Source organism: Chiloscyllium plagiosum, chromosome 2 (genome assembly GCF_004010195.1).
Source record: "Chiloscyllium plagiosum isolate BGI_BamShark_2017 chromosome 2, ASM401019v2, whole genome shotgun sequence".
NCBI lineage: Eukaryota > Metazoa > Chordata > Chondrichthyes > Orectolobiformes > Hemiscylliidae > Chiloscyllium > Chiloscyllium plagiosum.
Window position 1 is genome coordinate 135,658,782 of NC_057711.1, and position 27,142 is coordinate 135,685,923.

The 27,142-nt window shown below is 38.6% G+C and overlaps 1 protein-coding gene across 7 annotated transcripts in view; it reads left to right on the plus strand.

Moving 5' to 3' along the window:
* Positions 1 to 27,142, plus strand: part of LOC122564158 (ELAV-like protein 2) — an 89,254-nt gene that overhangs the window by 4,294 nt on the left and 57,818 nt on the right. The window contains exons 1-3 of one of the 7 annotated variants that reach the window (XM_043718813.1): positions 478 to 954; positions 23,073 to 23,163; positions 26,657 to 26,912. In XM_043718813.1, the coding sequence (XP_043574748.1) occupies positions 23,092 to 23,163; positions 26,657 to 26,912 (328 nt within the window). In that variant the 5' untranslated portion in view covers positions 478 to 954; positions 23,073 to 23,091. Of the gene's footprint in view, positions 1 to 477; positions 955 to 3,223; positions 3,242 to 14,747; positions 14,765 to 23,072; positions 23,164 to 26,656; positions 26,913 to 27,142 lie in introns of those variants that run through there. The other 6 variants (XM_043718821.1, XM_043718804.1, XM_043718850.1 and 3 more) reach the window with 6 other exon arrangements.

Genomic DNA, 27,142 nt, shown 5'->3' on the forward strand with positions numbered 1-27,142 from the left:
CCATGTATTCCATCCCCCAATATCCCCTCCCCCACTCTCTCAAAACCCCTTCCCCATGTATTCCCATCCCCCCATTCCCCCTCGCTCCCTCCCCTCCCATCCGCCCAGTTACCCCTCTCCCACCCAATCTCCGACCCGGCTGCGCGCGTGCCGACAGAGACGGTATCCGTCCGCCGCGGGTTGGGGAAGGTTGGGAGGAGGGGAGGGGGAGGGTGGTGCGGTTGGTGCGGCGGCAGCAGCGAGATCCTGAGGTGAAGAAGCGGCCCGCCCACTCGCGCGAGCGCGCGCGCGTGTGTGTGTGTGAGAGAGAGATATCGAGATCCTCTTCCTTTCCCTCCCCCCTTTAACCTCGACTGTGCGCGTGTCCGCCTGGCTCTCTGCGCGCGGCGGCCGTTGTGGGGCGGGCGCCTGGTGAGTGGCGGATGTGGCGAGGCGCGGAGCTGCGGTGGGTGTTGTTCGGCTCTATAAAGGAGTGCGCGAAGCCGCCTCCCGGTGACAGAAAAAGCGCCTTCTTTATTTGCCGCGTGCGTCAGAGCTCCTGAACAGGGCGATGCTGCAGCTGCTTCTCTCTCTGTTATAGAGGGGGGCAAACAAAACCGCTCTCACCATCCCCTCTTTTTATATATTATATATATATATAAAAAACGCACACATATACATAACCTTTTTTTTCCGTGTGTTTCATTTAACCTCTTGTTTTAACCACCCATTGAATTAATTAGACCTTACCTTCCCCACCCCACCCTTTTTTTTGTTATATATTAAAGTTTATTTTGTGCATTTTTCTCCCCCTGCTTTTGGGTTATTTTTTTTGTTCCTCCTCAACCCAGGTTGCTTTCACTTCAGGGTTTTGCTGTGTTTTTTGATACCCTTTTGTGTCAGATCATCTTTCTTTGGTAGAAGGACTACACTTAACTTTTCTACTTTTTTTAGAAAAAAAAAACAAAAAAAAAGGTAAGTGAGCTCTCTACTTGTCTTGCTTTGCATTTAACTGTTTTATCTTCCTGTTGGACGCTTAGTGCAGTGATTTGGGTTTTTGTTTGAAAGAGAGGACTGACTACCTGCAGTAGGAAAGTGGATTTTCAGCAGTTAGCTATGGATGTATTTTTTTCTTTTTTTAAAAAAAGGCTGTTTAAGAAAATAAGTCGGTAAATGTGAATGTTGGCTGTTTCTCGATCCTCTGTTAAACGCAGTAGTGGTTATAGAAAGGGTTTTGGGAGCCACTTGAAAGATTTAAGAATGTGAAGCCCACCTTCAGTAACAATTCGCAATAGTCTTTGGATGTTGGAGGTACATGAGCTGGTATGTGATGATGGGGGCTTTGACAGTGCATTTCAGAGATGGTTTGGCTTTTGGATGTATTTGTGTCTTCCACTTGAAAGCTGAGAAATATCCATCACAAAGCAAATGATGCCTAAAGATAGGCGAGGTCTCCTTGCTTCCCTCCTTTAGTATCTGATTGTCTGTAAAAATGCAGTTATTGGTGCATCTAGCTTCCTCCCTTTTTGTCTTTCTTCCTTTAAATCTCATCCTTGGCAACTGAAGCTTCAGATTTAATTGGCTTTTTTTTCGGCTTAGATTCTAACGTTGGGAGATACCCCATGGCTCGATAGTCCCAAGGAATAAATGGAGCTCGGTGATCGTCTTTTCGGAATAGTGTTTTTGCAAGGAAGCTTATTTTTTCTTAAAAAAAGGGGTGAAGCTAGTGTTTGAATTTTAAAATATAGCAACTTCATAGATGCAGCGATTGACTCGGGTAACTTCGTATCGACAAAGGCATGCTTTGGGATTTTTTTTTAAATGCAATCTGCCCGGATTATGTTCTGGAGCTTGGATGTATTGACCCCCCTCGTTTAGTGCCTATTTGGTTATAGTTTGGCACCCCCCCCCCCCCATAAGATTCTCCTCTTATCTATCTTCCCCACCCCAAAAATCCAGTTTATTCGAGGCTGTGCTATAAGGGTGTGTAAGAGTGTGTGTGCCTTATAGTGGAAAGTAATGTCCGTTTAGAATGTTTCCCATCTTGGTATAATAGTCAGTCATTGTGTTCAGTTGGAGATTCATAACCTCCCCCTATCTGCTTTGCAGAAATGCACATTCTGCATTTTAGCTTCTCTTTTTCTCTCTCTCTTTCCCCCCCCCCCCCCCCCGTTTTGCACTCGGGAATGGATGTGGCAGTGGGCGATCGGTTCGCTCTTTCCCTTTAACCGTACGAATGAATAGCAGCAAATATTAAAATCCCCAAGGCTGGGTTAGGGGCTTGCACCGTTCCCTTTTGCTCTTGTGTCAAACGCCGCGGAAACTCCATGCATTTGGACCCCGAGGACCTGGAAAAGGCGAGGATTGGGGTGGGGATGAATTCGGTCTCGCACCTCTTTGGGTTTACACCAACACGAGGTCCTCAGGCAGCATGAGGCTTGCACATGCTCGTTGGTGAATATTTTATGCATTTACGTGCAGGTTGCAATAATCGGATGTGTGTGGGGTTTTATCGTGTCTCTTATGGTTTACAAGCTTCCCCTTTTCCCTCCAGCCCCTTTAAAAAAACATGTAACCAATGCATCTTTGTGTTGGGCCCTAGGTTTGGTTTGCTCCCATGTTGTCTATTTTGGAAAAGGTGTAAGAGAGCAGTCCTTGGCTCAGCTTGCACTGCAGGGGCGCCAACCTTCATTTGCAACGCGGTCACTTGTCAACCCTGCAGAGATCAGGATATCTTTTTTTTCCCGCCAAACTTGCAGGTTCAATGGATAGTTGGTAACAAAAAGAAATGTGAAGGGAGGGAAGGAAGGAAGGAAGTGGGTTTCACTTTGCAGTGTGCGGCAGGCAAGCTGGTATTGAATGAAATTGAAACTGAATCATCTTCCCTTTGTGTGTCTCTGTCTGCGTTTGTGTGTATGGGATGGAGGTTTGTCTTGTTTTTAATTCCCCTCCTATTAGGGATGAGTGGGGAGCTGGGGTGGACTGTCAGAAGACTCATGTCTGTCTCTCTTTCCTCCTCCACCACCTTCTCCCCCACCCTGTGGCGCCAGAGCAGACATCCCAAGCCCAGAGTTGCATTTACCTCCCAGTTTGTAACAATTCGGGGTATCTCTCTGCTGCGGTGAAGTGGAACTCGTTTTTTGGGGAAAACACGTGCTATTTGTTAATAACGAAATCATGTTAATACCATTCCGGTGTCTTATTGAGTTTATGTCGGAGGGTCAGGGTTTGGGAAGCTGCAGTCGCTCCTGACGTTACGAAGGCAGGTTTTTTTATCCGTGTAGATATTTTGGACTTTTTAACCCGAGTGGTTAATACGTTTCTGCATTTTTGTTTCTCAAACGGGTGCAAAAATTGCATATAGCGTATTCAGTGCTTCACAGTGAAGACCAAGCTTTACATCTCTTGTTCTGAGTATAGTTTTCCTAAGGTATATTCTGCTGTAATTTCGTAGAATCTCCTGCCTTGACCATGACTAAATCTTCGACAGATATTTAGAATCTTTTGAGACGCAAATCATTGTTCAGGCAGAATTCCTTCTGCCACCAGAGGACTGAATACCATGGGCGACTATAGTTCAGAAAGTAGAGACAGCAATTTCTCTTAGACGTGACAATTTGCACTGAAATGCAGTTATGTTGGATTCTGCGTGGTAAGCGTTTATACAGGGCGCACACCCAAGCAGAAGTGGAGTGTAAGTTAAGACTTGAATGTGCATTAAGGCTGGAAAGCCCTTCAAAAACTCATCTTTGTAGAGTTGTCTGCAACTCTTTATCTAGCTCCACTGAGGGGCATTGTGGAAAAAAAAAATAGCATGCCTTTCACTTGTTTGATGTGGAAGACAAATAGTCTTGAATTAAGTATTTGGAATTAACCAGTTTACTGATGGTGCAAACAAATGAGGCTGAGACTTGTATCATGTTTCATATTAGTTCATTATACACTGAAATAAGTGACTTTCAATCAGTTGACATGTCTTGGTTCATATCTTGACTTATTTGTGAATAATTGCTGCTGTATAGCAGTGCTGATAGACTATCCTGTTTAGAGAAACTATCAATTTATCTTTTTAGTAGAAGAATCTCAGAAATCAATCTTTGTGCGGTCTTTAGTAGGGTCCTTAATTCAACATACACTATCTTGTGGCATCAAGATTCAAAATTTACTTTTTAAAAATATTTCTAATTATTTGAGTGGTGTAATTTTAACATTAAGTCAGTTCTTTGTGCTAAAGGTGTTGATTTATTGCCTTCATGCTTTGAAAGGAGTTGTGAAGTGAGGTACTTGGGCTGCATTGGTGAAATATTTACGATGGATCCAAGTAGATAATTGTGAGAAGCTTATTTATTCCATAGAAGTTGTTTTCCTGCTTCCAGGCAGAAAAGAAGCTTTTTGTAACCGACTGCATGTCGTCATGTTGCTGGAACATGCAATAAAATGTTTTCATAGAACCCTTTTGAATTTCTGTACCAACTCCATGTTAATGCCACTTAAGATCTTGAAAAATTGAACTCCCATTTGCAATTTCTTTTGTAGGCTATCTCAAATTGAGAATCTGCTTTATGGGGAAATGTTTTTGTATAATAATTCAAAAATACAATTTGTCAAATGCCAATAATTTGACATGTTAATACTTAACAGCTGTTAGTGGCAGTCATTAACAGATGAATCTTGTCACTTCCTGCATAAACTTGGATAAAGCAGGTTTTGTGATTCATTTGTATTGTAACTTGCAAATTAGTCAATGAAATATAAAAATTGTTAACTTTATTCTTGACCTGTGCACTGTACATTTGCAATGAACAAAAGCTTCAAATCTCCAGTTTTATGGCTTAACTACAGAATCGTTTTCTTGCAATGCATGAGGAAACAATACAAATTTCCATTGGTATTAAAATGCAAAAAATTAATTTAACTTTGAAACTACTTTGTGAAAGTATTTTTTGTGCATTATAAGTGTTTGACTTGAACTGGACTGAGTATTTTGACCAAGTAATGTACAGCTCAATTGCTTTGTACATGACAGAGCTTAAGCTATATTAATTATTTGGTTTGCTTTGCTTTGCTTTTCTGCAGAATTTAGATTGGTGTGCAATGTCCATGAAATGTTCATCCATTATTAATATAGCTCAAAGAAAAAAAGTGAACTGTATACACAGTTAAGATTTAATAATTTTCATGTGTGCTATGACCACTTTGCCTTGATTGTTTGGTTGGTTGTGTTGTCCCTCTGCCTACGTCTGCTCACCTAGCCGCTAGTTCTTACTTAGGATGTTGAGTAGTTGGAGTACGCCTACTTTGTTGAAACCATTGTGCATTTACAGTTGATGCACTTTTTAGGGTTTCACTATAGTATAATATGTAAAGTCTTTAGTATAACACCAAAGGAAATGGTTCAGTCAGGTTTGATGTGGGACAATTGGTTAGAATGACTTCCCCAGTTTTTTCTATATCCGTATAGTGTTTTTCTCAAATGTTTATTCAGTTCTCTTTTCTAAAACTGTTAAATCAGAATTAACATGGGCAGTAAATTCAAATCCTTGTCGCTAATGATTTAAAACAAAAACCCTCATTTCCTATCAAATAGTCTTAGGTCTGTTCTCTTGTTGATCTTTCTTTCATTGAACATGGCTTGATTTAATCTAAATGCTTCATGATTTTTAAAATTTCTTTCAAATCTCCTTGTTCAAAGGGGAGTAACTGTGGTTTCTCATGCCTAGTAACTGGAATTTCTTTGTATTCATTCTAGCGAAGAGACACCCTATAATGTGTCTAATTTACCTGATGCAGCATTAAGTTGAAATGTCATAATTCAAATTACCTAATGTGCTATTGGAAAAGTGTATTTTTGTCTAGAGGTGGTGTTGATGGGTTAGCTTAATTTTGATTTGTTCCTACTTGCAGGGAGGGGAAGAACTTCATATTTTAATTTGTGCAACTAATCTGATTTGAATTATTAAAGGGAGTAGTGAAGTCTTTCAGCTGTGTACAGTGATCACAGATGGAGACATTACACTTAATCCTTTTCTATCTTTGCTTCTGCATTTCTCTCGTAGAATTAGAAATGGTTCAAATTCTACTGTAGATGTTTGCAGTTGGTATCCGATTTAGCTGGGTTATCGATTCTGAAGAAATTTTAGACTTGTAATTGTCTCAATGCGAGTAATTGGACAAGCATGCAAATATAATCTTTTGTTCATGTTGCAACATTTTGAACTTTGTAAGAGATGTTTAAGTGCAGCACTTTGGTCATGATGTAAAATGATTGCGAACAGTGCAGAATTTGTATATGCCTTGTGTTGGTGTCTTAAGCTATTTGAGAAAATTAAATAATTGGTCTCTTGCTAGTTTGAATTAACTGAGTAATGTGTTGAAATAACCCAATTTGTTTGCTGTTAAAATCCCTGATTTTTTTGGAGCAAAACTTCTAAATCTTCAGAATGAAGCTTCATAGAATTGCCAATTCCTGCATGATTGTAAGAAATAGTTAAGATTTGTGTAAGCACAATTGTTTTAGTAAAACTTTAAGCCTTGTGCACATGAGCAGAAGCATAGTTTGTACCCCGGTACAGTTCTTTGACAATCTAAATGTTGTGCTGTAATGCTTTTTAAATGAAGCTTGTCACTTCATAATATAACTACCAATAAGTCTTGAGTACAATGGTTTGAGTTATTTCTATAATTCATTCAACATTTTCACTTTAAGAAAGAAGCAAAAAGCATGAATGTTTGCAATCAGTGGTGGATAAAAAGGCAAAATTGTGCAAGACTAAATGTTTATTTGATAGATTATTAATGTTGCACTAGGTATTAGCAAGCAACAATAATTGTTTTATCAAAGGAACATAATGAGAAGTCTGGTTTTTTTTATATAGCTTTTTAAAGCTGTTTAAGAACCCAATGTTTTTTCTCATTTGACTCTTGTAGGTAGAAGCTTCCACAGGGTTAATCACAACTTTGATAGTTTAATTTAGATGTACCAAATAAATCTACTTCACTTTTGATTGTCCAAGTTTCACTTTACTAAACTTGAACATAGGTTTGTTGGAGCTTTGAGAGGAAATGTGGGGGTTAATAGAGATTGATTCAAGTCATTATGGAGACATGGTTGCAAGGAGATCAAAGCTTTGTTATAGATATTTTAGGGATTTGCCTTTTTAGAAAGGATAAGGAGGAATGGATGCAGATGGAGCTTCATTAGTCAAAAGCATTAGGTGGAATAGCAAAAAATATTTTGGTTTGGAAGATATAGAATCCATAGGAGTTGAGCTAAGTAACAAAGGGAAGAAAATACCCTTGGCAGTAGCCTTTAGTCCTCCTGACAGTTACAATTGCAAGATAATGAAGACATTCTTTTGGGGGTGGGGGAATAATGAAAAACAGTACATTACTCATGGGTAACTTCATCTTTGTCGATTTGGAAAATGAAATCAGTTGAGGTAGTCATGAAGGCCGGGGGTGGAGAAGAAGAAATGTCTGGAGTGTATTTGGGACAGTTTCCGAGAACAAATGTTGTGGATGCAACCAGGGATTGGATTATTTTGAATTTGTCATTAGGTAAGATATTAATAAGAGTAAAATGTCACCTAGGTTCAGTGATAATAACATGGTAAAATCTAGCACTCAACTTTGAGATTAAGAAACCTGGCCTGGAAGCAACTGTGGTAAACTTAAACACAATTACGAAGAAATGAGGGCAGAGTTGGCTGGAGTGGCCTGGGAACGGGTGTGATGTGCAATGGCATACTTAAAAACGGATCGTGGTTCAACAAAGATGTGATGAAGGAGGATTCTAGAAGAGGCAAAACTATGGTTAACCAAGGGAATTGAGGATTTCAAATTTGGGGAAAAAAAGCAACATAATGAAGATTAGCGGTTGGTCAGAAGAATGGGAACATCGACACATTCAAAAAGAAAAATAAGACCAGTCTTCCAGGTGAACTAGCAAGTGACATCAAACAGACAGGAGCTTTAAATTTAAACAAAGTAAGTTGCCCAGTGAACATAAGCCCTTTTTTGAGGCTGGTGGATTTTTTTTTTAAATGGGGATATCGGGTAATGGCAGAGGAGTCAACTGAACACTTTGCATTGTCTTCCTATAGAAGACTTTAATGGCTTGTCAAAAATTCCAAATCAAGGGGATGAAAAACCTAATCAGTAGCTTCCCTAGTTTTTGAGGTTAAATTCTGTTGAGTCCCCAGATGTGATGAGTTAATCCTAAAATGTGAAAGGAAGTAGCTGGAGAGTGTACGTGCATTGGTACTAACCTTGCAAGAGATACTAGAAAAGTGAAGTTTTCCTGTTTCTTGGCAATGTAACACTGTTAGCTTTGTGTCCTTCCTTTTTAGGCTAACAATAGACTATTTTTGCTTAACATTGGAGAAATGTTGTCTGTCATGAAGGATGTAGTTGACCATGGTTTCATGAAGGGGAGTTGTGGCTAACACTTATCACTCCCTTTTTGAGAAGATATCAAGCAGGCTAGATAAAAGGAAAGAAGTAAATCTAAACTATTTAGATTTCCAGAGGAGTTTGATTAGGCTACTTCAGGTTTCTTAAGAGCGAGTGGTGTTGAGAGAGTGCTTTAGTATGCAGGGAGGGTTGGCTAAGACAAAATTGGAATGGAACTACATTTTTAGGGTGGCGATCTGTAACTTGTGTATCACTGCTAGTGCTGCAATTGCTTATGATATACATTAATGATTTGAATGATGGAAGTGAATGTACTGTACCAAGATTGTGGATGACATTAATTGATAGAGAATGCAAGTAGTGAACACATGAAGAGTTAGAAGGATGTAGACAGTGAATTGACAAAAAACTTGGCAGATTGTATACACTATTTAGAAATGAGGTTCTGCATTTTGGGAAGAATAGGGGAGCAGAATATTAAATGGAGAAAGGCCATATTGCAATTTGAGGGTCTTTGTGCGTGCATTACAAGCTTGCATCCAAATTCAGGTGATAGGGAAGGCAAATGTAATGGTGGCCTTTATTTTTACCTTTTGCCATCCCCTATGAAGTAAGGAAGCCTTGCTAAAACTATACAAGGCACTGGTCAGATGACAGCTGGAAAGCTGAACAGTTTTTGGGCCCTATCTAATCAAAGATTAGCATTGGCGGCAATGGAGAGAAGGTTCTAAGTTGATCCTGGGTATGGATGGGTTACCTTGTAAGGAGGAGAAGTCTGCTTTGCTTGAAATTGGTGGAATGTAGAAGCTTTAGGTATTGAACCATACAAGATTGCTGCAGTGGCCTGACAAAATAGGTGTAGAGAGAGGATTTTTGCCTTTAAGTACTTCAGATCAGAGGACACTATTTCAGAGTGAGGTTGCACGTTTAAAGCAGATCAGGAATTTTTTTCTTGGTTGTGAATCTGTGAAGTTCTTTACCCCACGCAGCTGTCAACTGGTCAGTTTAAGTACAGTCAGGGCTGAGATTTTTAACTTTTTAGGTTTTTGTAGTTTATAGGGGAAAATGTCTAGAAAGTGGAGTTCTAAATTCACAGGTCAGTTGTAATGTCATTGAATTACAGTGTGGACTTGATAGATTTAATGGCCTAATTCTGTTCCAGCGCCTTAAAGAAATGAGGGGTTTGGAAAACTAATTCCACAGTTTAGAACCTTGTTAGCTGGTTCAGTTGTGAATAAAAGGCAGGATTACAGAGGCCAGAAGTGGGAAAATGCAAACATTTGAAAGCTTTATTGGATAGGAGGCAGCTATGCAGATGGACTTGGATGAAACAAATGAAGAATATGCAAACAAAATTAATAAATTGAGCATGAAGTGTTGGTGCTTTTATCATTAAGATGAAATCACACTTTAGTTTATTCCTCTTGTGCGACATAGGAATTGCTGGCTGGTCAGTATTTATTGCCTGCCCCTAATTGCCCTCGAGGTTAGTGAGCTGCTGTCTTGAACTGCTGCAGTCCACCTGCTGTGGGCTGGCACACTGCCATTAAGGAGGGAATTCCAGGACATTGACAATCTATTTCCAAATCAGCAAGGTGAGTGGCTTGAGGGAAATGCACAGGTGGTGGTATTGCTATGTATCTGCTGCCCTTGTCCTCCCACATGGGAGTGGTTGTGGGTTTGGAAGGTGCTGTCTGAGGATCTTAGAATTTATGCAGTGCATCTTGTAGATGGTACACTGCTGTAGTGTTGGTGGAGGGAGTAGATGCTTGTGGAAGTAGTGCTAATCAAGTATGCTGCTTTGTTCTGGATGATGTCAAGCTGCTTGAGTGTTTTTGCGACTGCGCTTGTCTAAGCAAAGTGGCGAGTATTCCGGCACATTCCTGACTTGTCTTGTAGCTTGTACACAGGCTTTGGCGAGTCCGGAGGTGATTTACTTGCAGCAGTATTTATAATCTCTAACCTCTTCTTGTAGCCACTAACCAGAAACTCAACTGGACTCGCCACAAGCAGTGATAACCCCAGGATGTCAGGGGGTCATGGTTAGTGTCTCATTGGACATAGCCTGGCATTTGTATGGTGCAAATGTTACTTGCCAATGTCTTTATTAGGGTATATTGATTTGGCAAAGCTGTTCAGTTTTAATACCATTAGGCTGAATTGCATGTATGCTTAGATTGAGGTACTCTGATTATAACATTTCAGATAAACCAAGTAACTGTAAAAAGCCTATTTGAGTACTAGTTACGTCAAACTGATTCAAGTAAACCTATTTGAGCTGACCAATTGCAAATCAAATGTGAAGACTGATGCCTAATGACTCCCTTGTCCTGAAAGCAAGATTCAAAAGTAGCGTTCCAACTTATACTTAACTATTTAGTAATATCTTGCTGATCTCATCAGTACAGCACTACCTTTGTATTATGCCTAATTAAGATTGATGAAATGTACAGTCTTGCAGATTATCAATTTGCTAGAAGACTGAATATGTTGGGAGGTTATAAATGTCCTATTTGAAACAAGTGGAGTAGTCTGGTACGAGAGGTGTTGCAGCGTGGTTGCTTCAAAAGTGCTGTTTTGCTTCCACAATGTTTTCAAAATGAGAAATTGGCATGTTGTACCAGGTACAGTTGACACTTCAGATGGATTTTTCAAACTGGTTGCAGAAAAGCTGGCAAATGCCTGTTAACATTTTTTGCTATTGTATCTGTCACTTGGACTGTAAGTTTATTAAATGCTTTTTCCAGAATCTTGCTGTTTGAAAGTACTATTGTCATCCATGATGGAAAGCAAACCTAATTTAGAATTTCAATTACTTTTGCGGCTCTAAGTTGAGACTTTTCACAGGTCACTTCACTCCCAACCTTAGATAAAATGAAAAATGAGACTATTCCATCCCTTGAGACTGTTCTCCTTTCAGTAAGAGGAAAAAAAAACTGTAGACGCTGGAATCCAAAGTAGACAACCAGCAGGCTGGAAGCCCTGAAGAAGGGTTAATACCAGAAGCATTGACTTCTTCACCTCCTGAAACTGCCTGGTCTACTGTGTTCTTCCAGCCTTCTGTTTGTCATCTTTCAGTAAGGTTGGGATCGGTCTTCTGCCTATTTTCCCCTGACTACACTGTCCATGTTTCTTGATTTCCTTTTTTTAAATATATCAAAATCTGGATTCGTCCTGTTTGTATATACTCTTAGTGTAGGTTTTTTGTGGTATAATGGTAGTGTTCCCTACATCTAAAGAAAACAAGGGGATTAAGTCTTGCCAGTCTTCTCGGGCAGGTTACATGCCTGGACAGGCAACTTAAAAGTAATGTCTGGGTGAACACTATTTTAAAAGTTCAGTCTTTTTTGTGTGAAGAAATTGTTCCTCATCTTGAACCTTCTAAAATAAGCTTGGTTTTAAGCTTCCCAGTCAGGGAGATGTCCTCACAGCATCAACAGGTGAAATAGAGATAGTGGGAACAGATCCTTTGGTCCAGCCAGTGTCTTAATTTTGTTTTAATTACATCTAAATTAGGAATGGTCATTGAATGTTCGCCTAGTCAGCAACACTTGCACTGTGAAAATGTTTGAAAATTAAAGAATATAAGCATAATTTACTCCAGCTTTCCATTCATTTCTTTCTGAATTTTAGAATTCTTGCTTTCCTTGGACTTATCTCCTTTAGCGATGTCATACTCTTCCTTTGACTCTAAAAATTAAAGTTAGGCCAGAGTCGTAGAGATGTATAGCATGGAAACAGACCCTTCGGTCTAACATGTCCACGCCGACCAGCTATCCCAACCCAATCTATTCCCACCTGCCAGCACCTGGCCCATATACCTCTTAAACCCTTCCTATTCATGTACCCATCCAAATGCCTCTTAAGTGTTGCAATTGTACCAGCCTCCACAACATACTCTGGCAGCTCATTCCATACCACCCTCTGCGTGAAAAAGTTGTCCCTTGGGTCTCTCTTATATCTTTCCCCTCTCACCCTGAACCTATGCCCTCTAGTTCTGGACTCCCCCACCCCATGGAAAAGACTTTGTCTATTTATCCTATCCATGCCCTTCATAGTTTTGTAAACCTCTTTTGTAAACCCTCAGCGGAGGCTGAGGGTCACCCCTCAGCCTCCGCTCCAGGGAAAACAGCCCCAGTCTGTTCAGATTAATATTCTATAGCTCAAATCCTCCAATCTTGGCAACTTCTTGTAAATCTTTTCTGAACTCTTTCAAGTTTCACAACATCTTTCTGATAGGAAGGGAGCCAGAATTGCATGCAATATTCTAACAGTGGCCTAACCAATGTCCTGTACAGCCGCAACAAGACCTCCCAACTCCTGTACTCAATACTCTGACCCATAAAGGAAAGCATACCAAACGCTGCCTTCACTATCCTATCTACCTGTGACTCTACTTTCAAGGAACTATGAATCTGTACTCCAAGGTCTCTTTGTTCAGCAACACTCCCTAGGACCTTACCATTAAGTGTATAAGTCCAGCTAAGATTTGCTTTCCCAAAATGCAGCACCTCTCATTTATCTGAATTAAACTCCATCTGCCACTTCTCAGCCCATTGGCCCATCTGGTCCAGTTCCTGTTGTAATCGGAGGTAACCCTCTTCGCTGTCCACGACACCTCCAATTTTGGTGTCATCTGCAAACTTACTAACTGTACCTCTTATGCTTGCGTCCAAATAATTAACAAAAATGACAAAAAGTAGTGGACCCAGCACTGATTCTTGTGGCACTCCACTGGTCACATGGCTTCATATGGCTGTTTTTATTGAAATATAATCATCTTTGATATGCTGCTTATCGAATAATGAAACTTCACCAACTTGATCCTCCCATGCCTCCATAGTTTGCTTTTGTTCAGATTGCTATATTACTGAAGTACTTAGATTACTTAGGCCGAAGGGCCTGTTTCCACACTAACAAGTCCACACCGACCCGCCGAAGCGCAACCCATCCAGACCCATTCCCCTATATTTACCCCTTCACCTAACACTACGGGCAATTTAGCATGGCCAATTCACCTAACCACACTTTTGGACTGTGGGAGGAAACTGGAGCACCAGGAGGAAACCCATGCAGACACGGGGAGAATGTGCAAACTCCACCCACAGTCGCCTGAGGTGGGAATTGAGCCCGGGTCTCTGGTGCTGTGGGGCAGCAGTGCTAACCACTGTGCCACCGTGCTGCCCACTAAAGTACTGTTTTGAGTACTTTAAGTTTCCTGGTATTAGAGCTACTGTCAGATGGGAAATTTATGGATTCCCTATCTCCTCTTTGATTGTTCGGTTCCAGTCCAATTAGTTTTGTTTATGGAGTGAAGCTGTTTCTGGTCAGGCCAGCATATATTGCCAATTTGTAATTGTCCAGAGTGGTTCAGAGTCAGCCACACTTCTGTGCATCCAGAATCATGTTGAGGTTTGACCAGGTAAGGGTGGCAGTTTCCTAATGGGCATTAGTGAATGGTTAATTCAACTAACATTTTGTTGCTTGTTTTCTTTATGCCATTCTTTATTGGAGCATCTTTTTAATCATGAGCTTAACACTCCCTCCTCATTGAATTTAATATTTTAATTCCCAACTTTATTCACTAACCCCACACCCTCAGTGATTTTAATAAATCAAAACACATTGTTTTATTAAATAGTTTATTCTCTTTACAGGTATGTCCATTTAGAGTAGTGTTTGGAGTTCTACGAATATTTATCTTGGTTTTTTTGGCTTGGGTTAATTGAGTTTTAAAGTTTTTTTTACATTCATTTGCTTTGGAATACATACACTGTTCATCTAATGTGGATTACTGCTATTTTACTGGGAGCTGATTTGGTTTGACCAGCTATTTGTTTGTGGTGGTTAATTTAAAACTGAACCTAGTAGAATTGAATTCTAACTAATCTCAATTTGTTTCAGTAGGTTAATCAATTGGCTAATTATAGGTGTTAATTGTTTTCCAATGTTTTACTCACAGGTCTATAGGTGGAATTGGTAAAAGAATATTTAAGGAATAAAGAATCATTGACTTCAGTTCATTTTTAGGTTGTGAATATCACTGGCTAAGGCTGTAGTTGAGTGTAAATGTAATGTCTGAGAATTCAGTGTTGTAACGTCACAGGTACACGACGAGATTTGTTGAAATGGTCAGCCTCACTTAACCTGGACAACATTTTGCCTCCAGGCACAGAAGTGCTTAATTATCTGGGGAATTAACTTGTGCTGGAGGTATAACTCTTATTAGGTCAGGTGAGAATACCTATTGAGAGGTGGTCATTAAAGCAGCTGAAACTTGTTAAAGCTCAAATGTTGCTTGAGGGTTGCTGTAGCTAGGTCACAGTGAAGTTGATCTCTAATTGTGACCATCTTTGTTATGTATGATTTACAGGTACTTTTAAGGGCATTCTTCCTGATCTCCATTCACTACTTCTGCTTCACTAAATTCAGCACTGAATTGACTGCCTTTATATCAAGGGCAGCTACCCTAAGTCTGAAATTTGACATTGCATCTTTAGATCAAAGCAAGTGAAGTTGTGGTGCTGTCTTACTCGTACTGGTGATGTTGTTACGAGTTTAAGTGGCAGTTGAAAAACGCTACTTCTGGCTACCTCTTACTGATGTGGTCTATGGTGAAAGTACTTTGATTTGCCACAATGGATTTATCCTGTTTGTGGTCAGGGTATGCTGGGCAATTTTCCACATCTGTGTAAATTTCAGTTTAATGGAATAATTGAACTCTGCTGTCCTAGTGTGTAATTACTCCAGCTGTCAGTTGTTGGGATGTTTAACTTTTCTGTCTAATGCATGGTATAGTTCACAACATCATGGAAATAGAGGTTGTTTGAAACATGTTAAAGGATCTAAAGTATAGCATCCCAGTAAAGGAATACTCTGGTGTCACTGCACTGGCAGTGAATTGAGTGCAGTATTCCAAATCTGTAACAATGACTTGGAACACTGTTAGATTGTTCTGTCCATCTAGGTCAAGTTATCAAAAACTCAATCCTTGACTGTTTTGTGCTGTTCTGTGAAAAATGTGCTAACTTAGACAGGTTACTATCTTTCAAAGTACAGAGATAACAAAAAACTAAAATTTTAGCTTGAGTCTTTAAGGAAATCAATTCCTTTATGTTGCGCTTCCATACTTTATGCACTGCATCAGAAGAATGCATTTAATTTTGGCTTTGTATGGTATTTTATATTGACCAGCCATGGGATGTTTAATATGCAATTTCTGTCTTAAATCAAAACTGTGCTGTTGGAGCAATTCAATAGGAAGAAGCTGCTAAAATAAACAATAACAATAAATAAAATAAGCTTCATTTTTCTTTAATCTTTCTGACATGGATTTTACATACATTATTCTAGAAATGCTAAGGATGGACGCTGGGCCCCTTTTACTAACCTAAATGCTGGAGAGATTTGGGTCTGGCAACATCGGCAGAGTTAACTTTTCTAGTTGTCTGGCTTGACTTCAGTTTCTCCAGTTTTTTGTTTTTCAGATTTCCAACATCTGCAGCATTTGCTTTTGAGTCAAAACCTTTGCTCTCCACTTAAGTATTCCTGAAGAAGGGCTTATGCCCAAAACGTCGATTCTCCTGTTCCCTGGATGCTGCCTGACCTGCTGCGCTTTTCCAGCAACACAATTTCAGCTCTCCACTTAAGTAACTTGGTCTAATCATATCCTCCTTACTGATGGCCATTATTTTTCTAATATGGCTGCTGGACCAGATACAATTGTATTAAGATAGACTTTTTGCATTAAAAGCTTGTGCTAAATCAAATATAATCATTGCCATGTTTTTTTTAGATTAGATTACTTCGTGTGGAAACAGGCCCTTCGGCCCAACAAGTCCACACCGCCCCGCCAAAGTGCAACCCACCCATACATTTACCCCTTACCTAACACTACGGGCAGCTTAGCATGGCCAATTCACCTGACCTGCACATCTTTGGACTGTGGGAGGAAACCAGAGCACCCGGGGGAAACCCATGCAGACACGGGGAGAACATGCAAACTCCACACAGTCAGTTGCCTGAGGCGGGAATTGAAACCGGGTCTCTGGCGCTGTGAGGCAGCAGTGCTAACCACTGTGCCACCGTGCCGCCCACAGTTTTGATAGTCTAATATTTAAAATATTCCCTTAGTTTTATATTTATGACCGCTTTAACTGTGGGTTTTACTGCACTTTGCGTTTTGACTTGTAAGGTATCCAACCCATTTTAGGAAACTTGGATCAGTTTGATTCTTGAAATTGTTCAATGTAATTCCTTTTGATGAAAAGGTAAGCATAATAATTTGATTAAGCGTGCATTTTTCAATTTTATTTCCATAATGGTAAACTGAACTTTAGGAATAATATTCAAAGTGTCAGAACTTTGAGATTTTTATTGGTTTGGAATTCTGTTTTCAACTAAGTTGAAAGTAAAGGTCAGGACTCAAGATGTTGACTCAAGTTGAGTTACCTTTTTTGCTTTTTTCTCAATTATCCCTCAATACTGCTGTTGGGTTTTTAAATTTGAAGCTGAATAAATCAAAGTGCATTTCTCTTTTTTTGTCCTCTTCATCTGTATCCACTCAAAGCGAAGCACTTAGTTCTATATTCTTGGTCAAAACTGACTATGAAGGTTCAAGGTATAACAAAATTAGTGTGATTAAAAAGTATTAATTTGGTTAGTAAAATAACTGAGTAATAGATATATTATAAGTTACCACAGCTTGGACATTCGTTTTGTAAACATCAGTCCCATTCTCTCCAGATTTAATTTTATGGTTGTATGTGCAATACAGTTGATGCCAAAGTTGAATTCAAATTGCCTAAAATGTGAGCTAGATAGAGTCAAAAATAAAAAGCTGCTCACTTTGAATTAAAGTTGTTTGTACAAAAATGAACATTGTCCTAATTTAGATTGCTGAATTTACTTGCTAGATAACTTCTAACTAACTGGCATGGATAGTGTGCAAACAAGTGCCATTGGTATTGTAGGCATACATCTGCTGTACACCTCTACATCTATTCCGGTTTTAAGAGGACTTGTGTTGCTGAATCCTAGATTTAGTATAAGAAGCTATTTTGGGTGTGGTGATGCTGTTTTGTGGTAAAGGTTGGATTTTTGTCTGTCAAGACTAATACCTCTGCTTGACAAACTTGTCCAATGGCTTAATTTGTTGACTAATCTTAAACTGTGGAATTGTTCCAAGGAATTAGTGTTTTTAAACAATTTGAGTGTTTTGAGAGTTGATGCAGAGAAGGTTTCTTGTTACTTTTAATTATTGTTTTCTAGTGCAAGTGTTTGAAAACTGAATAGGTTGTAAAGTTGCTTTTGTTAACATGTAAATTTATAACTAAGCTTGCAATCTTTGGCATTATCAATTCTGTTTAAATCAATAATTTAGTCCTTGACAGTGAGCCACATCTGACTAAGAACATTGTTCTGCATTGCCCAAAATGGGTTATTGGTTAAATAGAGTTTGGAGCATTGCTTCAAAGTCCTCCTTTTCTTGGCAGTTGATCCTGACATCCCACTCAAGTTGTTCATTGGTATTATTATGGAGGCTTGTCTCATCAATGCCACATGTGCCACTTTTTATATAACTAATCATTGAATATGGGTTCCAACTGTAGCAGCTGTTTGGGAAGAATGGATGTTTTTTTTTACCAGAAAATTGTGACTGAGCTAGTCAGATAAAATACTTATCCATAATGGACCTCTGGGTTTGAGCAGGAGGGCAGTTGTGATGCATGCTGCTTTTAGAGTCAAATACTTTCTTTGCAGCCTTTTGGATTGGTTACAGGGATTTCTCGAGCATTTCTTTTTTTGGAAAAAGGTCAGTGTTTTATTTTCCTCAAAGTGGTTGAGTGGTAGTCTATTTTAAACTGCGAAATTGACGTTTCGGGCAAAAGCCCTTTTGACTGAAACGTCGATTTCGCTGCTCCTTGGATGCTGCCTGAACTACTGTGCTCTTCCAGCACCACTAATCCAGAATCTGTTTTCCAGCAGCTGCAGTCAATGTTTTTACCTCATCTATTTTAAACTGATTGCTTTGGAAACTGTAGCAAGTGCAAAACTGCATCTACAAGCAGCTAACCTTTTTTCATTGTTGTGAAACGTTGCAGCTAAGCTATTTGGGAGAAAAAAAACTGATGCTCAGTATGAATTATAATTTGAAGTTTCTCATTAGGCTTTTAATGGAGTGGACCAAGAAATTGCATGGTTGAGTGTATGGAAATGGGGTAAGATGGAAGAGGTGTAAGTGTAAAGTAGAGGGTTGGAGAACATCTCCCAAGTTCCTGCATATTGTGACCAGGTTTGAGGTTTCATGTGTTTGTCATTTGCTGTTAAGGTATGTTGATTGAAGATGAATTAATTTGATCAAATAACAAAAGGAAAAGTTAAAGTAAAATGTATATTGAGTACAACCTATTTTAATAAGTTTCTCCAGTATTGTCCAGGGTTTACAAGCAACAGTACTCCAACAAATTGTGTGCAACAGTCAAATGTGGCTAACTGCATTATTGATTAAATAAAGATATTTTGGGTATTTGGTTACCTATCTGCATGGCAAGATGATGAGACAAAAGCAAAATATGGGTGTAGTGGTATACTTAAAATTCTTTAGTTGTTTAACATTTATTTGTACAATTTTAAAGTTGGAGCATGTTGTTAGTGTTTATAGCCATGTAACTGAGGAAATGGTTCTGGACAATAAATTAGAAAATTGTTAAGGATGGTTATTTGGATTCTTATGCCTGCTCCTGATTTGGTTTCTAAATTCCTTCAGTGAAGTCTTTTTTTTAGTTCTGGACAGAACATAATGAAACATGTAAGAAGGAGCTTGATCAGCATTTTAAATTCTTTTTCATGCTTGAATTATTGTGAATGTAATAGACAAGAAATTTTCTTCATTCACGAAACAATTCATTTCAGGGCTAGTAGTCAAACTTGTCAATGCCCTGTCAATATCACAGCCATTTCAGGCTGTATGCAATTGTGAATTGATTTTTAAGTCCTGCTGGCAAATGTAATGCTGGTGGTAACTTTTCAGACTAATAACCCTCAACTGAAATCTGTGCCTAGTGGAGCAAAGGCTAAGCAGCTAACTCCTGTATAGATAGTGTGGAAATTTCCTGGTGCAATGTGAAAATGAATTGCATTACAAATTTATTTTTTAGATATCAAGTGATGCTGACATCTAATCAATAAAATTATCAACCTGTAGAATGTATTTACTGACACTTCAGGATGGATAATTAAATCAAACTAACTGGTTGAAGTAGGTGACTGTTGCTTTCAGGTCCATCTGTTCCATCTATGGCATTAAAGTGTGGCATTCGTCATAAGCCATAATTCATTTTATTTAACCTTTGTGTAAAGGTTGATTTTTTTTTTAAACTGGCCAAATCTTATCCAAAATGCACAATGTTGTTTGGGGGGGGTTTAGATGTATTCTCAATTTTCAGCTTCCTTACTCCACCCCAATTTCTCCCCCCCCCTAAACTTGTTTAATAACGTCTGCTTTCCTGACTTTGAAATCAGAATTTTCGTCTGTTGGTAGACTTTCTTTCTCACCAGTTAAAGCTTGATCCATGCAGTTGGGTGGAGCAAGTGGTCAGATTTCTCCCTGTTTTGAATCTTATGGGGTGGGACCACAGAACCAGGAGTGACTTTAAGTAACTTGGAAGTTCTGTCTTGCTGGAGGTGTGGTGCTGCAATAGCTTTGGGAGGAGAGGGATTAAAACTTTGCTGACTTTATGCAGCACATGTAGCTGTTGACTCTGGGCTGGATGAATGTCATGAAACGCACTGCAAATAGTTGCCAATCTAAATTTGTATTTTTGCTAGCAAATGGGCAGAAACAAATTGTTTACAAGTTGAACTGTCACAAGGTTCCATCCAATCTGAGCGCATCAACAATCTGCATATATTGATCTTCAAATGGATGGAATTAGTTCAAATGTTCAGTTTAAATAAAATTGCAAATATTTTGGGACAGTGGACTGTAATCTGCAGAAATTATTTAATCATGCTGGGGAACGAGGAGTATTGTGTGGAGATGGAAATAAACTTGGGCATCTTGAAATTGTCAAGTCAGGAGCTTTAATCTGTTGTACCAGGTTGTAAGTCGAAGTTTAACCCTCCCTGCACAAGTTAGAAATTCTGGTTGCAAATTGATCTTGATACAAGCAGTTAGGTAAAAGTAATACTGTAGCAAGACCAGGCTATTTGGCCAAATGAGTCTACTTTGTCATTGGCTGAGATTTTGTAGTTGATCTGATTGTGGCCTCAATTCTACTTTCCCTCCTGCCACCCCAGGTTGTAACCTTTGACTCACCTTATCAGAAATCTAACTCCGCCTTGAAGCAGTGTGACTCTATCTCCGCTGTACTTGCAGGGTGAGGACTTCCAATGATTCAGGACCGTTGGCGGGGCGGGGGGAATATCCAATTCTTGGCTTGAGCCTTTATTTTAAAACTTTCATATTTCTAGATTTCCTCAGTGTATACTGTCAAGCTTGACCATCTATTTTAAATAATTTAGCCTTTCCATTCCTGTCAACCCCAATGACCCAACCTGTACCTTTTTTTTTTCGTAAAATGACCTCTTATCTGGGAAACTTTCTCTGAATTGCTTCCTTGTATTGTCCTTGAAGGCAAACTTTATACGGTATTGTGCAGATTCAACAATACTCGAGTTGTAGCAAGACCTCTCCCAATACTCAATATTTTTCCATTGCATTTGGTTTCCTCACCATTTGATCCTGCATATTAATTTGATGATTGCATGTGCAAGGGCAGAGATCCCTCTGAGCTGTAGGATTCTATTGCCTGAGTTTAAATCTTTGTTCTTCCTGCCAAATTCTTGCCAATTCATTTGGGTTTATAAATTCTATATAATGTGACACCCAGTAAGCATTCTTGGGCACTTTCTTTTTATTCATTCCCCCTGCAGCACACAAGTTTGTATTGAAGTTTGTATTTTGTGCATATGTCCAACATTAGAAAGCATTTGAGCAGTTAAATTCTATTTTACATCCTAAAACTATTTAGTCGAAGGATGAAATTTGAGTTTTTTTTTACTGTTGTTTGCTTTGTGAAGGTTTCAGTGCTATAATTGTGCATGATGTACCCTGTCTTAAATTGTAAATCCTGGGATAAAATGGATTGAAATGATTATTAAAAACTTTAATAGCGTGAAGTTCAAAGTGTCGAGGCTGATTAACCCCCCCCCCCCCCCCCCCCCCGAAAAAGTCTGCTTGTTTAGGTCTTTGAAAACTCTACATTAATGTCTTTAAGTTTTTTGTTAATTTCAGGAATTTGCACATAGCACACACTCATCAGGGTTTCTGAACATTGATTTTGTTTTCAAAAGAAACCCTTTACTTTTAATTAAATGGTGCCTCTTTATTGAACTAATTGGTAATGAGTTTAAAGTTGCGTGCAGAAAAGTCTGTTTCTGCTCACTTGTGTTGAATCCAGTGGTCCAAACTGGTATCTGCACTGTAACCCTTGAAAGTATTTTTAGGTGTCCATTGCTTGGACACTCATCAGAATCACAAGCAAACGTTGTGCAGTGGTGATCTATTGTTTAATGGTAGATGGGCTAAATTCTTGAATGCTTGTTTGCTTATGGAAAATGCATATATATGCTTTGTGATGTTAAAGTCACATCCTTGTATAGCCTCCTCAGTGTAGTGAAGAATGAGTATATTTGGGATAATACAAAGTTGCCTTTTAGCTATGTTCAGTGTGACTGTCTAAAACAGTAATTAATCACGTAATTTTAATGAAGTTCATGAGCTATGAACTATTGCTTGACAGCACAATGTATTTTGAAATTCTGAACCATTCCAAATGTTTAGTATGTTACACTGAATAACTGAGCTTTAGTTGTGAACTTATGAAGTTAAGGTGTAACCTGGATTTTAAACAAATGGTCTCCAGTTGAAATTTTTTGAAAGGCTACCAAGTGTGGAGTGGTTAGTGTTATGAAAATGTAACGAGAACGGTTCGCACAACAAATTAGCTCGATTTTAATTAATTTGGTCATCGATTGTTTCCAAATATGACAGTGTCTAGTTGGTATGTGAGAAGAGGGGAGCTCTTGCTTTCTAGCTGTATTCTAGAGATTCACTGGGTTCCAGTTTTTGAACCCTGTGCATCTGAAATACTTTCTAGTTTTAATTAAAAAAAAATCAGATGGTCTTTTGCATGATAAAATGCTGAAAGCCTCTCATTTAGGAAAAAGTCTACTTGAGTCCAACCTGAATTAAAACTTTGCAGCATGTGTAAATATCTTTGCATTTAGACACTTCTGATTTAGACATGGCTGAAATCTGCTTCTGCATCCCCCAAGCTGGCTTGTCTGAGTGGAAGTAGAATATTGGGCTTACTATTTTATATGTAGTTCTCAATATATTGATTTCAAAAATTGCAGAATCTGTCTGCAATTTTGTCAATCTTCCACATCTGACAATATCCCTTCACTTCCAATAGCCAATTCATTACACTAATTTTTATGCATGGAGAATTGTCATCCATATTTAATTATTTTCTAACAAGATTAGGTTGGAATTGCCTCATTGTTGAGATCAAACTGCATGGACATGCTCTGAATATACATAAGGCATTGTAAACTGATTTGTTGCATTATATTGTTAATCTAACATACGGTACTCTTTTGTGTCCATATTGCAGACGGCAACTCCAAACTAACATGGCAGTCAGACTGTGTGATGTGGCTACTCTGCTTAGAAGTGGTTCGTGGGCTGCAGAGCCTTGGACTGGGGTCTGTGGGACTTTTCTTTAAATTCAGTAGTGACTTAAGTTTTCTTTTTTCTTTGGAGGCCATACCAAAAACCTATAAAATGCATATTATTATAGGTCCTGTACCCTTGTAAAAATGAAATTGATTCAGAAATACTTGGTTCTTTTGAAACAGCAAGTCTTTATCTACAAAAAATAACTTTAAGTGAAGCCAATGCAATTATTTTTGGTATGGTCTAATAAAGCTTGTATATAAAAGTATTTACTGAAAGTGGATTTGTTGTATTATGTCTGCTGTAGTGGTGCACGTGTTTTAACAGCTCTTACCCTCTGCAAATGGCATCTGAGTGGAAAATTTCATCCTAATACCAATTGATCCACCCCTTTGTCCCTCATATCCACTAAATCTGAATTGTAAGATTCAGTATGTGGTGGCTCAATTGCAAATTTACTTGCATGATGTATAGTGATCCCTATCAAAAAGAGAAAATGCCGGTTGGATAGAAAGTCATTGCTCTGCAAAGTGCATAGGTGAATGCAACTGTTCACTAGAATTCTGACCTAACTCTGTATTTCCGCATGCAAATGTAAATCAATTATAGACCCGTCATTGCAGATATCTTAAAATACTTGGACAAAACTTTGCAAAAAATGCTGAGCTTGTTTCTTTCTTGCAAGTGCTCTACACTTTTTTGACAATTCATTCTTTTCTCTTGTAATTCTGAGATAGCAAAAATTTCCAACTATAAGGACTGTCCCCAAAATAGCTAATGGTGTTGCGCTGATTTTTAAAAATTTTTCTATTGTTTGAATGCCAAGCCTCAAACTTATTTTTAAACAGATCTTTTGTGCAGTATAGGGATACTCATTGAACAGAATTTTCATTGTTTAAATACTAACTTGGCTGGTGTACTGTGAACTTTGCATTTGTGCTTGAACAGAATACTTGTGTGAAACTACCAAAATGTAAAATACTTGAAGTTCTTATTAGATTATTCTGCCCCCTCTCTTAATCTTGGTTCCAAAGTTATTGTATTCGACTGCTAGGCTGAGCCAGTTTTGGAATATCAACTTCTTTCTGAGCTCAGCGTTGTCCCTGTCACATCCCTACTCCTGTTTTCTGTAAGGGTCCTTATCAGAACATGTGGCAGGTGCTCAATTTTGTTTAATTGCATATTTCCTGCTTGTTTCAAGACTGCCCTATTTAGTGTTCTGTATTGCTGCATTTTGTGGAACATTCAGTGCTGTGATACAGCTAGCATAAGTTCAAAGGATAAATAGAATGGTGAAGATTAGATGGTGTACGCATCTAGCATCTGAAATGCACAATTTGATTTCTAAATGTTAGCTTGGAGTGCTGCTTAAAGAAGCTTTCCACAGCGGATGACAGCCCAAAGAGGCAAGTTGGGCAAATTTAAGTATTTGAAGTCAAGAAGCTACATTTACCAGAAAAGGCAAATCATTTCCAATTTTTGCAATTGAGCGATTGCAGTGGTTTGTGTGCAGAGCCTGCTTGTCTGCAAGTACAGACAATTGATAGCTGTTTCCCTGTGTCTGAAACATTAACGTGTCTGCATCCATCTGGTAGCAAAATATATGAATTGGACAGGAAGAAATGAAGGTCAATGATCGAGAGCTTCTTGTGAGCTTTGTATATTGAACTGAGTTGAACCAACCTGTCCCTACCCCTCTGTTTCATTCCCCCCATCCTCATCAATGTATTTCTTCAATGGAGACATTCTATAACTCCCTGATCTGTACCAAGCGTGACTGAGAGTTTGCTTTCAAGTTGTAATTTGTCTCGTGTGCTTTAAGGATAAAGTCTCTATTCAACTTAGAAAAAGGCCTTTTTGGAGTGGGGTAAGGCTAAGTGCAGAAGGAAAGGGGCAAGAGATACTACCAGACTAAAGGTGAACTGGCAAATCTGTTTTCTGCTCAGCAGAGTTAGTTTACTGGATATGGTGGATGAAGATATCCAGTAAAAGGTACCAAGCATAATGAATTTAATTTTGTGCTTTGAGATGTTTCTAAATTTATCACCAGCTAATGGTTTTTGTCCTAATCAATGGAAATTACTTTAAGGAAATTGAAATGATCTCTGGTTTACCTTGGAACGCTGGTGCAGCTTACTAGAAGTAAATGGTTTTTCCTAGTTTAGCTTGATGTGTGCAGTATGCTGAATTAACATTGACTTCAAAATAGACAGTTGGCATACAACATGTAAATGCTATTGTGATCATTATGCACATCCCAGTTGGTTTTCAGCAAAATCAGTCATTAAATATTTTTATTAATGGCAGTTTGTCATCAAAATACTGTTCATGGTCTGCAACAAAGCCAGCAGCAGTGCTCCACCACCAGATGGCATTGGTCTGGAAGCTGTGGATGTAAATGTCTAATGGTTTGTGATCATGCAGTATAGTTGAAACATGAATCGCAAACTAATTTTAAATAAGTGAAGAGTTGGAAGCTTGACCTGTGAAGCTGTTTTAACAGTGAGATAATAGCTACAGGACACAAGTTTCTTGCTATTTGATAAGTTAAGCTTGGTAGCCCCTAAATAGTAAACTCAAGTTACAGAATTGTAAAGTTATTACATTTTATAAATATGTAACTTTGACATTTTGCTTGTTGCATTCTTGTATTGTGCTTATTGCTTTCAACATGCCAAAAGTTCAAGTTATGTTCCACACTGACTTACAGGTTAATAGGGTCATAAATGCTTAAAGACTTGATTACAAGAAGTCTACTGTAACCTGACCCATAACTATGCTAAAGTTATTCATCAGGGAGCAATGTTTCAAAAATGAATGGTCTTTCAGTCCCAAAAACGTTTTCATTTTGTACAGTGAGATGGCGTATCTTCCTTGAGATAAAGCTGAATAATGCATTTTTGGTTTTTGGTATCCGCTCACCAGCGTTGCTTTTTTCAAACTGAGCATCCCAATTTCTTTGCTCCATGTGAGTTTATTTTTCACTAGTGAGAATTCTGCTTTTTGTAGAACGGCAGATTGATTCACTTTTTTTTCACCTGTTCTTTTAAACTTGCCCTTATCTGCTCCATTGTCTGGCCTGCTAGATTGAATATCCAGGATGGAGATGACAAAGGTAGTGCAAATTTATGGCTCAGTATAGATGACTTGGGCAATACAACTTATATCATCAAATCATAATTACTTTTATTCCTACACGATTACCTCCAATGTGGATTGAATTTTAAATTGAACTTTTGGGAACCTATTTGTTGTAAAAGTGAACAAGGGAATGGATTTGACATTCGATATATGTTGAATTACAACCAATTTTCCCCAAAGTGTAGATGAAACTGTCACTTTATCTTTCTCCAGCTTTTCAAAGCTCTATTAGCCTGCAAGTTTCGGGCTTAAATTGTAACTTTCCTAAAATTTTTAAATGTCATGTTGCCATTTCTAAGAAAGCCACAAGACTAATTAGGCTATGTTCAATGACTTGTAAAAGAATTCAAAGGAGTAACAGTTTATTTCTTTCTTTTATAGCAGGTAATTGCTGCCATGGAAACACAACTGTCAAATGGTCCAACTTGTAATAATACAACAAATGGTCCTTCAAACACCAACACTGGCACAAACAACTGCTCATCACCTGTTGACAGTAACACCATGCCAGAGGACAGCAAAACCAACTTGATAGTCAACTACTTGCCTCAAAACATGACACAAGAAGAGCTGAAAAGCCTGTTTGGCAGCATTGGTGAAATAGAATCCTGCAAACTTGTACGGGACAAAATAACAGGTATCTCACACTTGAGAGTTTTTGTTCTGTTTGCTTCAGTGTTGTAGCTGCTTGTTAATAACCATATACTTGTAGGATATTTGGGCTTTTCTTTCAGAGGCAATGTCTCTTATTTGGGTGCATACTACCCTGAGGCTTTTGATGCTACTTGCCAGTTATTTTATCAGAATCATAGTACAGAGAGAGGTCATTTGGCCCATAGTGGTGGTTCTTCCATTTTAAAAAAATTA